Consider the following 15143-nt stretch of genomic DNA (forward strand, 5'->3'; position numbering starts at 1 on the left):
TAATTAATTCCCGGCAGAGGCCAAAGCCCAAATTCAGACCCAGGGCTCATTTTGTCATCAGAGGGAAGGGATCTCATCCCAGGGATGTGGCTCATTCCAGCAGGAAAAGTCCTCCCTGCCTCTTCAGGGAGCCGCAGTTGAGCAAAATAAATATTTATTTGGTGAATTTCAGTTTTCTGTGCACATGGGTTTTGAGCACAGGAGCTCGTTTGTTTAATTTTTCTCTGTTTGCTTTTCAAAATTTGGTCTTAAGCCAGAATCCCTCTTCAAGTCAAGATACGGGAGGAGACTGTAACTAAAGCACACAATAAATAGCCGCAAAAAGGGCAGGGGTTACAGGACAGGGAGGCATTTTTGCAGCTCGTTTCAGTGAAACTCCAAGGTTTTGCCGGCGTATAAAACTGAGAGCATTTGGGGAAAGGGGCTGGGGATTTTTTTTAATATATTTTTTTTGTAGTTTTGTGGATTTTCAAAGCTTAAGCACTCATCTTTCATAGGCAGCGGGGTTATTTCGGAGCCAGATGAAATAGTCGCACCCGCAGCCTCAGAAGCTGAAGCGTGTGACGCAAAGATGCTGGTTTGGGGAAGAACTGGGTCTGTCCCAAAACCACCCGGAGAAAAGCAGGTTGAACGTACAGGGCAGCAGGGCTGGCCAAAAGCACGTCTGACCCCACCAGTATCCTCTTCTGGCCCCAAAAAATAATAAAATGGCTAAAATTGCAGAAAAGAAAGGAATAGGAAAGAGATTACCAACTCAGGAATATTTCTCATCTCAAGAAAAACCAGCGGTGTGCTAAACTCGGCTCAGATTGGGGTGAAGAGTAGAGCAGCGGGTCCATGGGCCACCACAGGCACGATTACCGGAAAGCCAGAATTGCCACGTCGTGCCCAGCTGATGGCCCAGGCTGGACGTGAACATTTACTGCGTGCCAATAAAAGAGAAAACAAATGTTATGATTCATTCCCATCCTCCTGTTTTAAAATCTGTCCCTGCCCTGAACATCAGGTCACCTCTCTGGCAGGACCTCAGCATCCATCAGTGACGGCCATGCAAATCAAGAGTGAATTATTAAATTCGCGGGGTTCATTTCCAGCCTTACCTCTGCTGATCGTCCTCTGGGGATGATAAGGCATGTGATGTCTCAAGGACGGGGTCACGATGCATCAGCTCCCGCTGAATGACTCCTGGTTGTTTGGAGATGAATGAAATCATGGTGGTGCAAGGCGATAACCAGCGCGAGCGGCTCCGGGTGATTCAGCCTTCGGCAAACGAACCTTCACCCACGGGCAAGGTTTTCATCGGTCCTGCACTTGGGGTTGATGCTGCTGTGCAAAAAAATGCTCCGTTGGCTGCAGTCATCTTTTCTAGCATTTCTATTATTTCTCACTTTAGAAATAGGCTGCTATAAACTCTATCAGTTTTGTAAAAATTAGGGTGAAATCCTCAGTTTTCCTCTATCGTGCTTAAGTGTTTAAACTACTTGAGAGACGACATTAGGAGAGAGGACCAGACAAGACACGGCAGCCCATGCAGCGATGAATACAGCCGCCTCCTTTCCTCCTGCGGCAATAATTGATGCTGTCACTTTACTACAAATTTGAAATAATTTCTGAACAAGGCAAAGAAACAAGGCAAGGTTTTGCTTTCACGCTCCTGCTTTCACACGGAGGGCTGCAAACCTGCAGCGTTAGACCCCTACGGTGAAAGGCAGTTTCAGACTCACGGCAATAAGAGCTCCAAGCCAGGACGGGTGCTAGCAAACCAGCCCAGACAGATGCCCGCCTGCTACTCAAAACCCTCCTGCAACAACAGCTTTTGGCTTTCTGGCTCATCATCCTCAGGGTGAGAAGAAACTTCACCCAGAAAGGCTGAGAGGGGGAAAATTAAGAAGATGGGTTTCTCCATTCACAACCGCCCTGCAGCACATCTTCCAGTGCTTTTTCCAAACACCCCAAACCACTGCCCTCCTTGAAAACCAGTTTCCTCCAACCCATCACTACTATGTATTTCATCCGAGGACGCAACCCCCAGGCAGAAAGGCTGCACAGTCGGAGAAAGGGGTTTCCGAGGGGTGGCTGATATCTGTCCCGGATGGCTCCCACCGATCCTGCCCAGCTCCACACCACAGTTCAGCTGGGGCTCGACGTTTCTCCTGGGGGAGTTGCATACCGTGACTTTGACTGCCCGGCATGGCAACCTGTAAAGCCCCTTGGTTTCTCACAACCCACGGCGAGGCTATTATTATACCAGAATTTCCAGTCTCTTGTAAAGACCGAGAGTTTCCCACATCCACCCCGAGGGCAGAGCCATACAGGCTGGGCACAGCAGGTTCATTTTCCCCACGGTGCTCGGCCTGACGCTGGCTTCCTGAGTTGTCTCAGCCCCATGAAAGGAGACTCAGCACTGTCGCTTGCCACGGCCAGGAAAGAGGAACCAAGGCATCACCGTGCACCGGAGATGCTCTCAGGCTCATCAGGAGGAACCCAGCAGATGCCTCCTTTTCCAGAAACTACCAGGGTCATGTCCTGCCCAACAGGGATGACTCCCTCTCTCCTCTCGCCTCCCCTCTCCGCATAGTCCACCCCTTGGCCATCACTTCGTAGGGGCTGGCCACCACAGCCATGAGCAGGTTAAAGGCATTAAATATGTCCACAGAGAAGAATGGTGTTGGGGACTATGACCCATGACATTGCAGGCATAACCTGTGGTCCGGACTGTCCCTCGGCCACTGTTTGTTGGGGTCAGCACAGCAAGATTCATCTGGCAGGCTTGCTGCTTCCTCTCCCAGAGATCTATTGACTGATGTTGGGTGTAGGACCTGGGCTGAGTGGACATCTGGCAGGCCTTGGTATGGCAGATGTTCACCCTTCTCTGTTGACTTCCTTCCACCAGCTCCTCCTTTGCTGCCTCAGTAATGGATCTTTCCTTCCATCCATCCTCATCCCTCACTTTCCCCCTCTCATCTCCTGCTTGGTGGTGAACACCACAGCCCACCTTCCCCAGCTTCCCAACCACAGGACTCCTTCCTCCAGGCTCTCCTTGCCCTTACTGGTGGCACCATGAAGAAACATTTCCCACTGCTTTTTCCTTCCTTGCTTTAAATGCAACCAAGTAGTCCCTGCTCCCCTCCACCTGAAAGCACACTGCACCAAGAGACAGAGCTGTGAGGCTTTGACCATTTCCTTGTGGAATAGGTCTCTTCCAGACCTCAGCGACACCCCAGGGAAGGACAGGAGGCTGCAGTGGTGGTGAGGACTTAGGAGCAAACAGAGAAAAACCCAGAGCAGGAACTCAGGTAGAAACAGCGAAGCAAACTGGCAAATTCTAAATATTTGGATTTTTATGAAAGAGGTGTCCAGAACCTCCTCTAAAATAAAACCAGACTATCTCTTCTGGCGATAGGTGTAAAAACATTCCCCAGGCTGATCCCTCTCACTATTTTCTCGCCGTGCTTGCTGGGAAGACCAACCTGCAGACGCGCTGCCTGTTGTGCCCTGCAGACGTGTCCATGAGCCAGATTTATCTCGGGGGGGGAGAAGTGGTTACTTCTGAAGAGAAATACAGAACAGAAAGATCCAGACGAGGGAATCACTTGTTTCGAACCACCCTGCTGCTTCCACATACCTTGGCCCCCCCCACCCCACGCCTCCCCCAGGGGCTGTGGCACCCGGCTGAGGGGGGACTCGCTCTGCCATCACTGTGCAAAAAAATGGGGAAACGCTGATTTTGATAGGAACCTTACCGGGAGCCTCAAGAAGTTTCGGGTCCCAGGGTGGATTTGCATGGCATTTTCCTAAGCTGCAAGGCTAGGCAGGGAACGGGGCTGTTGGATGCAGGAGGACACCAGGGTTGAACGAGGAGAAGGGCATCCTTGGATTAACCAGTGAAGGTGACTTTGCTGGCATGGAGAGACCAAGATGACATTTGGTGGCCTCTGGATATGGCCGCTGCAGTGTGGCATGGATGGAGACCTAGCTCCGGCGCACCAAGGCATCCGATGTCAAGGAAACACGTGTTTACTTTACGGCCTCGGTGAGCGCATAGGTTATCGCCCAATTATAACCCCAGTTTCCGAGCTGGAGCTCAGTACCAAGCTAAGAAGAGGTAGATGCAATCCCCGATCACAGCCAGATCCAAGCGCCACGTTCTGATCAGCTGGAGGCTGCCTGGCGACTGCTGTTTAAGGGACATCACTGACCTCCGGGTGTTGCTCCACACAATCCTCCCTGCCCAAAATACAACAGCCCTGCGAGCATCTGCACGGCACAGCTGCCTCTCGCGGCGCTCGGCTTGCGGGTGAGGGCAAACAGAAGTCCCATCCACACGCTTTGCTCTCCAGTGTCATGGAGACTGGTGATGCCATCCGCTCTCCCTCAGCTTTGCGTTACAAGATACAGGCTACGGGGAGGGTTTTTTACGGTAGCTGAGCTCACGGTTTGGCTCAGCAACACCCAGCCTTGCAGCAGAAAACAGCAGATCTGTGAAAGCAGCGCGAGATTCACGGCGGCAGCTCCCACACCCGTGCACCTTCCCCCGGCAACTTTTCTTCTTGGCCCATTGCAGGAGATGAATTGGGGCAAAACTCCCTTGGAAGCCCATGGGAAGAAGAACCGGGGAGCGTAGCACGCTTGAGATCGATATTATTGAAATCTGCAGCCTACCTGCTTCAAAACTCAAACCCACGTTATCATTTGTGGCTCCCTGTAAAACATCCAGCACAAGTAAGGAAGTTTTACAGAACCGCTGAGAATTATAGTCTCAGCGAGCGCTGGAGCAACTCTTCTGAACATCCAGCTCCTCTAACACGTTGGGGTGGAAAAAAGAAGGAAAAGGAACATTTCTCCAGCTTGGAGTACTTTTTTTTAATTGCCACGTTACGAAGATCTCTTTGTGCAACAGCCTGAAATGCCCTTTTGCTTCTTCCCACTTTCACGAGCGTTTTAGGGCTCAGTCTGAGCAATTCCGCAGTACTCTTCTGATGAGCAGCAGAGGCCCAGGTTACCTGGTATCTGGGTGGGTTGTGACTCACACAAAAAGCTATCTGTCTGTATTTTATGGTTCCAGCCACTTCAGTGCATCAGGGTGTTTGGGTTATTGCAAGCAAATCGCGTGCACCAAAAATAGGCTGAGAGCAGGACACAACATCTAGGTGCATGCAAACTCGGGGGGAAGGGAGGGGATTTCAGCCTGGACCTTGGTTTCACAGGCTCGGTCTCATAATAAACCCAAAGGTCTGACAAAACAAAACAAGTATCGCCATATTTCTGCTCGTCCCTGTGTATTTTTGCAGCTGTGGCTTGGGTGGAGCCTGTTTTCACGACCTTGTATCTGGTGTTACAGCAAAGACTCACAGGAGGAAGAGGTCTTCTGTCAAAACCGGATTCAGAAAAGTAAGTGGCTGTCGTGCTTGCTGGAGCTCGGGATCTCCTTTCCTCTGCGTGAGACATTTCTGCAGCCAAGTCTCGCTTGAGGAAACTGGCAGGTTGGCTGCCTCCCCAGGCTCAGATCCTGTGACTTCAGCCTCTTCGCCCTCAGCTCTTCCCACCACCTCCTCTTCCTTCTTCTCGGCCAGTCCTGACAGATCTGAGATGCCCAGAGCTGATGAGACGCCTTCAGACCATCCCTCCCCTCCCATTGCCTGCATAGGTCCGACTTTATGAGAAGTGTGGTTTCATGCATGAACCAAGTCCCACCAGCCATGTAGGGTGACCATCCAAAAGAAGCATCAGTTGGAAGTGCCACATAACTCCACTTTGAGCACAGAGCAGTCTCACCTCACACAACAGCGTACGTCCTTTGAGCCCCACCAAAGACAACTCTAGGTGGGTTGTCCTGCCAGGCTTCCTTCGCAAGGCATCACTGAGGTGTTCTTGGTGTTAAGACGAGCCAAGGGCGTACAAACCCCTTGGAGAGGGAGGTACAAACCCCCACGCAGCTCTCCTGCGTTCCTGAGGGCAGGGAGGAGATATCCTTCTGCTGGTCACCATGCGAAGGAGGGTGCTTCCCATATTACAACACGCTCACAAGAAGAGCCCAGAGATGCTCGTCGTGGACAGGCTGCCGTGCTGAAATGGGGCATTGAGCAATCAAACCAGTTGAAAACCCTGGTGTCTAGAAATAAAAAGTGACTGTTTGTTTTCTAACGCCTATAGGGGCCGGTGGGGGCCCACAGCAAGCAGCAGAAGGTTGGAGGAAGCAGCTGTAGCTGGTTTATGCTGTATTCCTGAGCAGTTCAACTGTGAGCTGGAACCTGCGATTGACTTGTGGTTGTCTCTCTGTGCAAGAGCGCTTGGCCTCCAGACCTGGATGGAGATGGCTGCAGAGCTTTTCCTGTTTCTCCAGGTTGAGATGTGCTAAGTCTCAGGAGCTTTAGCTGGACTGGAGCTCTGGATCCAAACATCACCTTCCTTTTCCTCAGTCCGATGAGCGTGTTTCCCATGCACGAGGTTTGTCACCAGGTAACTCCTCACACTGTATTTCAAGCATATAGTAGGGATGGGCAGAAGCTGATTGACATCGTAGACACTGAATTATACTCTTGAAGCCACATGCAGTTGTCCTTTTTGCATTTGTTGAAGGGGACATCACAGGAAACTACCAAAGCCCATTAAGGAGCAAGACATATAACACTTCAGGATATAACCAGGCTCATTTTCTCCTAAAGAAAATGCTTCCCAGTGGCAAAACTGCCTTCCAGCTGTGGTAAATCTCAGGAATAAGGTTGGCTTTGAACCCAAATAACACCCCAAGTCAGTGAGCAAAACAGCGGGTGGGGGCTGCAATGTCTATCAAGTCCTTTGCAGCTCCTAGAAATCGATGTGTTCCAGTGTACACCACGGAGTAGATGTCTTTATGTTGGAAGACCTTAGAGAAAGGGTCAATAGAAAATTCCCCCACATTGTCTGCCCTGGCCGAAACAAGGATTGGGTAAGCACACTGCTGCTGCCCAAACACACTTGAGGAGAAGCATGCAAGGAAAGATGAGTCTTCCTCCATGGAAGCAAAGCTCCTCTCCTCATGTGAAACCTTTACTCTGCCCTCCTGCTCCTGAAGGCAGGAGTTTAGCATGGGCATCTCCCAGAAAGGACTTACCCATGCCTGCAGGGATTACAGCTCTCTCCAGAGGAGCAGCAGGACACGGTACCTGGGTTGGCCTTCGCGGGAACCAAGGGAATATTTCCACATCAGGTGGGAGTTTGATGGCATTGCTGCTCCAACTCTAATGCATGCTCAAGGTGTAGGAAACCACATTTGGACAAGCAGCAAGAATTCTGGGGAGGACAGCCTTTGAGCTTCTTATTCATGTCACCCACAATCCTGCTACACCAGTGGGGATCATTCATTGGAGTTGATGCAGCCTGTGCCACGTATGCTATATGCAGTGGATACTGCATCCCTGGGATTTGGGAATGGGACCCTCAAGTGAAGAGATGGGCCACTGTTTGGACTTGCCAACACATGAGCCATTGACAAAGAAGAGCCGACACCAGGCGCCAAGGTTTCACTTCAGTGAGGCCATAGAGAAGAACCCAAGTGAACAGAAACCAACGAAAGTATTTGAGTCCCCGATCACCCAAAACCACTAAGATTTGGTGCAGCTGCACCGAGCAGCTCACCAGAGCTGCCGGAGGCCAGGCGAGGTGCAGGGACGGGTTTCCAAGATGCAGGTACTGCCTCTGGGTCAGGGTGCTCCTGGACACCACCACCACCAGCTCCCTTAATGCAATCTGGCACAGTTACCTCAAAACCTGCTCCCGTCTGCTGGAGCATCTAGGTTTTTTTGTCTGTGAGCGAGCACGGCCTTGGGGGCTTCTCTGGTGTTGGATTTTGGGGGTGGGACAGAGCTGGGGAAGTCCAGCTTGGGCCAGGCATTAGGCACAAATCCAACTGCGAGTCCTACTTGAGCCCTGAGTAAAAAGGGGACCCCTGCCCACACTCACGTGCCCCACTGCCTTATCCTTCTTGCATCCTACCTCTGCCATAAGACCGTGTCCCACAGTTTCCTTCCCAGTCCATCCACACCCATCAGTTGTCTTGGACGCCGTTCGGGACAGGAGCCATGCTGCATGGTCCCAAATCAAACCAAGCTCTGGGCTCCAAGGCACAATGGTAACACTAAAAATAAACAGTGCAACATGGGGTGGAAATTGAAAGAGCCCTGAATACGTAGCAGGTGGCTCCAGGCAAGCACAAGATGGTGGTTTCTGAGGAAGGACTTGCACCAGGACATCTGGGGAAACCGCAAATGGTGTTTATGGTGTCCCAGCCTGCAGCCCATCATGTGTTTCACAAGTGGGCACGTGTTGTTCCAGCGTAGACCGCAGCGGGTGCCTTGCTCCCACCTCCCTTCCGCCAGCTCCCCACACCAGGCACCTCACCCACAGGGAGGTGAGTCTGCCTCAGGCTCTGAGGGAGCACCAAGGACTGGACCAGGATTAAATCCCAAAGGGGGACACCATGATGGTCCTCAGCAGGAGCAGAGAAAGGCTGGGGGTGAATGCCGATGGCACCTGCACTGTGCAATCCCCACCGCCATGACCAAGCATCCCATAGGAGCTTACAGGAGCTGAGGACTTCCTTGCACCTAGGATCCTGGTGCAGCCTCAAAAATCTTAGTCTGCAGCCATCTCTGCTCACAAGGACCAAGGTCACACGCCATAATGCCTGCAAGGGATGTGCACAAACGCCCAGACAGGACTACAGCATCCCACCAACACGGCTGGGCCATGGAGAACAACTTAGCCATAGAGTGGGGTGCTCATAACATAAATATCTCGGGATGCAGGGCCTCCCTTAATCCTGCTGTATAACCACAAAGTTTCAGCTGGGTCTCATCTCAGAGCACTTTTTGCGTGCTATAATTTGTGCGTTGTCCACTGTGCACCCACCGCTCTCTGGGAGAGAGGCTGTAACTTCTTACCCTGGAGGGATGCAGGAGGGGGTCAGCTTCAAGTCCCCCAAGAGCTGAACGCTTAATTATTTTAGGGAAGGCTTCATTGGAAATGCCAAGTTGCTCACCTCAAAACAGCCAACAATCCTGCCAACGGAACCACCTCCCAGCAGAAGTGAGCTGAGGTCAGCTCAACCTAGGTCAGGGTCCTCGTAACTTAACTGTGAGCAATGAAGGCCTCTATCATTAATAAAAAGGCAGATCAGCAAAAAGGGGCCAATCTACTTTGATACCCAAACAGGGAGGGCAGCTTTGCATCCATGTCCTCAGCACCTCCCAAGTATACTCAGCCTCCAGCTGCCTGGATCTCCAAGCATCCCCTTCACAAGTGCCTACACCCCCAGTACCTCACGTACCCGGGTTGCTCCATGAAGGTTGGATTTCTCTGCCTGCACCCCTTGGCAGGTCCGAGACAGAGCCAGCTGTGAGGAAGGAGTTGGAGTTCATGTTTGTCCTTCACAGTGGGCAAGGTGACAGATCAAACATGGTCCTCAGAGCCTTCCAGAGCCTCTTGAGGTTTTGCCCCCAGACACAGGCTAGAGATGAAGGCAGGTGAGGGTGCAGATGCTCAGCCTCCCCTGCTGCCACACTGACCTCATTGTTTCATGGAGGCAGATGCTCCCATTTTGCTCTTGGTTCTCCCCAAACAACACCCACCTCCACCAGACTGGGCCCCATGAGAAAGGTGGGTGGAGAAGACAGTGGGGAAAGGCTCCACCAGGCAATAAAGGGGGAAGGAACTACAGTATAGCAGGACCATAAATAACTGCCCCCACACACACCCTCAATCCCCATCCCATAACCTTGAAGCATCAGAGCTTCAGTCACAAGCAGTGACCTATCTTCATGCTCCCTGGAACTAAGGCCCTATAAGCAATACCCTTTTCCTCTCTCCATCATATTCCAGCATTTTGGCTCATTTCTTTCCTGCCCCAGAGCTGAAGCCAGGCAATTACGGAGCAGGACAGAGGTGACAGCAGAGGCTTAACACAGACCCCACCGCAGGGAGGACCAGGACAGGAGCAAGTCAGAGATACCAGGTTCTCCCCACCAGGTTTGAGAGCCAACTCACTGCAACCAAAAACCACATTGCAAGAGAAATACAAAATATAGCACTTTAATTGCAGGAAGATAAAAAAAAATTACAAAAAAAAATTTAATAATCCTCAGGCATAAAATAAATAGGCAGCTTAATAGCATACACACACACACACGTGCAGTCCTGGTTTGTGTCAGCTGTGAGGCACCAGCCCCGTGCCCAAGCAGCTCCCCGGTGCTGGGCGCACACACAAAGCATGTCAATGAGGATTCACACATGGATGCTGCTGCCTGGTCACGCTTGGGAGAGACCAACACATGTATTTGTGAGGGTGAAGCTAACCTATTCACGCTATGCTGCGATCTTTAATTACATATATTTATATAAACTCTGTCTCTAGTTAGGAAAAAAAATTAAGATTCCTAAGTTCTCATATTCAACATTTACACATATAATCTCTGCATTGGTTTCCAAGTTTCAAAATACTTTGGTAGATAGACATATAAACATTATAGCAAAAATAAAAAGGAATGTGAGAAGGTTCTCCTTGGAAGGTGTATCTTATCCTCCATCAGCAGGACTCTTTGGAGGGAAAAAGAAAAAAGCTATTTCTGGAATTTCCTACATTTGATGATTTTAAGGCTTTTCCAAGAGTCACTTCTGACCAAATTGCTATTCTCAGCAAGGGTCGAGTCACAGACCGCTGGGGCAGGTCACTATAGCTGTTCATTTTTGGTTCTGCTTGACTGGCCATTAACAAAGGCAACACAGAGCACTGCCAGCCCCGACCTTCCCGCACAGCTCAGACGCTCCCTCCTTCCCCTGCCATGAGCTGTAGACAACAACAGTACATGGCCTACCCTGCTTGGTACCTTTTCATCAGTAAAGTGTCTGCAGGACAGACACTGAGCATCCGACCCACTTTCTCATGTGATTTTTTTTTTACTGCTCTATTTATATAGACTCTGGACTGGAAACAGCAAAGAACAGAAACCAACTTTCCAAAGGGGGAATTTAGGCACTAACGGGACCAAACTGGGTCTACATCAACCCAAACCACCACGCTATGTCTACAGAGAAGGAGGCTCAGACAGCAATCTGTTGGTTTTCTCTGAAGAGCGGCCGCTGGTGCGTTGCGCAGATGTCCTGGAAGATCCTGTACACCTGGTCGTGCTGTGTCTCATCAGCTACGGGGAGCATGGGGCTGCTGCTGCAGGTCTTCCCAGCCTCCTCCACCACCTGCCTTACACACAGCTGTTCCACCTACGCAAAAAGAAAAGTCATAAAGACACTGAATGAAGTGGAACCTCTCTGGGCATCTCCCACTGCTGCCATCCACCCCTACCAGCCCAGGCAGCAGGGAATGGGGTAGGAGAGACACAGCAGAGCAGTTGTGCTCAACAGACCCAGCCAGGCCAACAGGTCCAACTCCACAAGCCACATTGGCACAAGCACCTCTAGGACAGAAGGAGCAGTCGCAAGAGCTCCTCTCCCAGCAGAGCTATAGGGAGTTGAGGACAAACTGCAGGATGTCCCAGCACATGCAGAGTGACCCCCTAGTGAAGACACTCAAGGCAAGAAGAGGTGACCAGGTCAGCAAGTTGTGTAGGAAGGTATAGGACCAGTCTCTGCACTTGTAAAAGCCCCTCCAGGACCTCACAGACGTGGTGTGTCTCCACTTGCCTAAGGGTGGATGCAACACCCTCCCTGTGCCCTCCACACCACGCCCCTGCTGCTGCAGCCTTGTTGGCCCAAGGGGGTCCCACACTGGGTGCAGGCTCAAAAAAAATCCCTATATAATGCCCCAAAGCTTTGGGCCCCCAGACTTGCTTCAGCTTCTCTAGGGAGACGTTTCTGCCCAGAGCCATGGGCCTTGCCCCTCTCATCCCATCCTCTCCTTCACCCTCCCAAGCGTTTCCCAGCCCCACTGCTGTCCACCATGGCTGTTCACCGCATCCGTTGGCTGCTTGGCTTGAGGCCATCCCTTAACACAACCATTCCAGGTATTTATTCCCTTCTTCCCACAGGAGAGGCCCCAGTGCCAAAAGGCAGGAACGGGAGGAAGAGAGCGGGTTTTCTGGCTGTTTAGAGGAGCTTTTGCCGTTTGGGAGCTTCGTTTGCAAACACGATCTACACAGATAAGAGTCTGACAAGCAACAGCCCAAGCACCTCTCAGGAGGCTGTGGATAAGCCAATACTCATGTCACACCTGCCACCCAACCAACTCAGGCACCCCAGTGGTCCATGGCTCCAGGGGGTTGAAGCTAGAGCCCTACTTGTGGGGGGAAAAAGGGCAATATGGTCTGGACAAGAGGGGGGAATTCAGCAGCAGAGCTCCAAAGGGCAGCCTTCCGTACCTGGACAAGGATGAGCTTACACCGCAGTGGCACCGCATCCGGGAACTCCTCTCCAAAGCACAGCATGACTCTGGCGTCCGGGAAGCGGCCCTGGTTGTTGTAGTACTGCTGCAACTCTGCAAGGAGAGGGGTGCAGTTGAAGGCTGCCTGCCACAAGCTGCCAGCCATTGCTACACAGCTTCAGGATCAAGCACCCCGCCATGGAAGAAAGCTGTTGGCACAAGAGGAGGCAGCTTTGCTGTGCAAAGCCTCCAACCAGGAGGAGTTTGCTAGTGACACAAGACACCAGGTTATTCCTTCCTAGATCTGGTAGCATCAGCTACTCACCCAGAGCACTTGAGTAACCCATCAGTGATGACTCCAAAGTGCTCCAAGGCCAAGGGCTCCACCCTTTCAACCCCACCAAGCAGATAAAGAGAAAGAGGGAAATGCTCCTACAAACCTCTGAAGAACAAGTTGGTGTCAAAGATCTTCACCACCTCATCCCGGTCCAGTTTGTTGGGCCTGTCCTTGTAGACCATGTTGTTCCCGCTCCAGAAGACTCTGCCCTGGCACAACCTCTTGATGAAGATGCCCTGCCTGTTGCTGTGCAGCAGGACACCCCTCTCCAGGTGCCCAAAGAGTTTCCTGGTGATCTGCTTCTGACGGTCATTCTGGATGACATCAGCTGAGGGGAAACGCACGTGCTCCAGGGCATCCGGGGCATACAGCTTCTCGCCATGGCTGGAGGGCTGGCTGAGTGAGATCCGGCAGCCCTCCGTGCACGAAGTGGTGATGTGGCCCACCAGCTTCCCACTGTAGTAGAAGTTGATGACCATCTGGGAGTAACCTGGGAGGGAATGGGCACATATACCACCCATCAGGAGAAGACAAACCCTGCCTGCTCTTCACTGCGATGCCCAAGCTCCATGACAGCAGCAAAGTTTCCTGGGAGCAAGTCTCACTTGATGGAGGAGACCTACTCGCTAGAGGACATCTCCTCCAGCACTCAGCCTGGTAGCAGCACTGATCAGCAAGAGCACCCAACACTGAACCCCTTCCCTCCTGCCTTTGCTCCACACTTCCCTTGCTGCAGGCAGATCTCCCCATGCTAAAGGCATGGCTGATACCACCATCCCTGGGCAGCCCCCCATGCCAGGGCCACAGCCGCAGGACAACAGGCAGGATGCGTCCTTGCTCAGCATGTAAACCCTGTGGACACTCAGGAGGGCACAGGACCTCCCAAGCTGAGAGCAAAGCCTCCCCCAAGGCAGGAAGCAGAGTCAGAGCCACCTTCTGCCACCGCACACACGAGGCCAAGCCCCAAAGGGGTTTTTGATGGTGCCTTACCCAAATGATGCTGCTCGTAGCCAGAGTATCCGTTCATCAGGGGCAACGCTGTGAGAAGACAGAAAGAGTTGTGCCTCTGTGCCCAGCTCTCAAACACCGATCCCTTCTTCTCCCGCTCCACCAGCCCCCCCAGTTTTCTCTCCCAGGCACATCAGGCTTCCCAGCTCCAACACAGGAGATGGAAAACATTCCCAGGTGGATTTAATCATGTGCAATACACTCTTGGGTGTCTGCTACCAACCAGTGTTCATAATTGGTATTTTAAGCACTCTTAATAAGGAAGAAAAAACACAACTGTTGTCTATTATCTATTTCTGTACAGTAATTTTTTTTCTGCCCTGGACAAAGAAAAACCTGGGTCCTGTTAAAGACTGGACATGCTGTCGGCTGCTTACCGGGGCTGGGCTGCTGCACCCACCAGTCGGGTATCAGGGGGTTTCTGCAGGTCTCCTGAGGGGGTGAAGGGCTCCTCTTGATGATCCCCAGGTATTCATCTACGCAGGGGGGCTGTGCGAGACCAGACACCGAGATCAGAGCGGGTTTGATGCCTTGGGCAGCCGCTGCCCGGCACAGAGACACCTGCAGTGCTCAGAGCAGGTCCAAATGGCAGTGCCAACAGGATGCCAGTGAATTTTATATATTTTTTTTTTTTGGTTACAAAGAGCAAGTTTGGCATTCCCGGGGCCGTATGCTCAGATAACACCCTCTAGAGCTACTGAGCAGAAGCAGCCCGAGGTGACACAGCCAAGAAGGGGAACAAAGCTGTAAAACAGTCTCTGTCCCTCGGCGAAGGTCTCGCCAGATGCAAATCTAAAGCAGGAGCCATTCATCAGCAACCACATCCCAGCGCTGGCTCGCTTGAATAAGCTGCAAGAACACGGTGTTGCTCACCAGGCCAATTCCCAAAGCTTTGCAGACTGAATTTTAGGAAGTCAACGCGTTATTAGCCAGCTCCTGCCCTCCATCCACCTCCAGCCAAGGTGACCTGCAGCCACGGTGAAGGCTTACCTCTTTAATGAGGTCATCGATTGCGGAGGAACTGCAGTCCATCTCCGTGATGTCATTGAGGCCGCTCCCGTTGGCAATGCCTGCTTTGCCTGGAAGAAGAGGCCGGGATGCAGTGAGCACACCCACCCCCTCACCGCAGCTCACCTCTCCGCCGGGTTCTAGAAACGCTTCACCCCGTGAAAGTTATGAAACTGAGAACCACAGCAGAGCCATGTAACAGCACCTCTGGGGTGGTGGGGGGGAAGCTCACAGCCCCCTCCAGCTCCACCAAGAGCTGCTTTTCAGCGCCAAAACCCAGTTTGCAACCCATTGTCCCAATGCACGGTGACCAGGAACAAGGCGAATCAAAAATCTGAGCGGTAGCAGAGACAGAGCTAGAGCAGAGGACTGGTTTGTTGTTTTTTTTTCTGAGCACCCCAGAGACCGGGGCGGCTGCTGCTGCTTCTCCTTTTTTCCGCC

The 15143-nt window shown here is 52.0% G+C and overlaps 1 protein-coding gene across 1 annotated transcript in view; it reads right to left on the reverse strand.

Annotated features, from left to right (window-relative positions):
* Window positions 1-11076: 11076 nt before the first annotated feature.
* IRF8 (interferon regulatory factor 8) overlaps window positions 11077-15143 on the reverse strand; it is a 6514-nt gene continuing 2447 nt past the window's right edge. The window contains exons 3-8 of the mRNA XM_009882801.1: window positions 14685-14773; window positions 14072-14183; window positions 13677-13724; window positions 12790-13176; window positions 12348-12463; window positions 11077-11253 (exon numbers count right to left, since the gene is read on the reverse strand). Coding sequence (XP_009881103.1) covers window positions 11077-11253; window positions 12348-12463; window positions 12790-13176; window positions 13677-13724; window positions 14072-14183; window positions 14685-14773 — 929 coding nt within the window. The remainder of the gene's footprint in view (window positions 11254-12347; window positions 12464-12789; window positions 13177-13676; window positions 13725-14071; window positions 14184-14684; window positions 14774-15143) is intronic.

This window comes from Charadrius vociferus, unplaced genomic scaffold, assembly GCF_000708025.1.
Source record: "Charadrius vociferus isolate BGI_N301 unplaced genomic scaffold, ASM70802v2 scaffold714, whole genome shotgun sequence".
NCBI lineage: Eukaryota > Metazoa > Chordata > Aves > Charadriiformes > Charadriidae > Charadrius > Charadrius vociferus.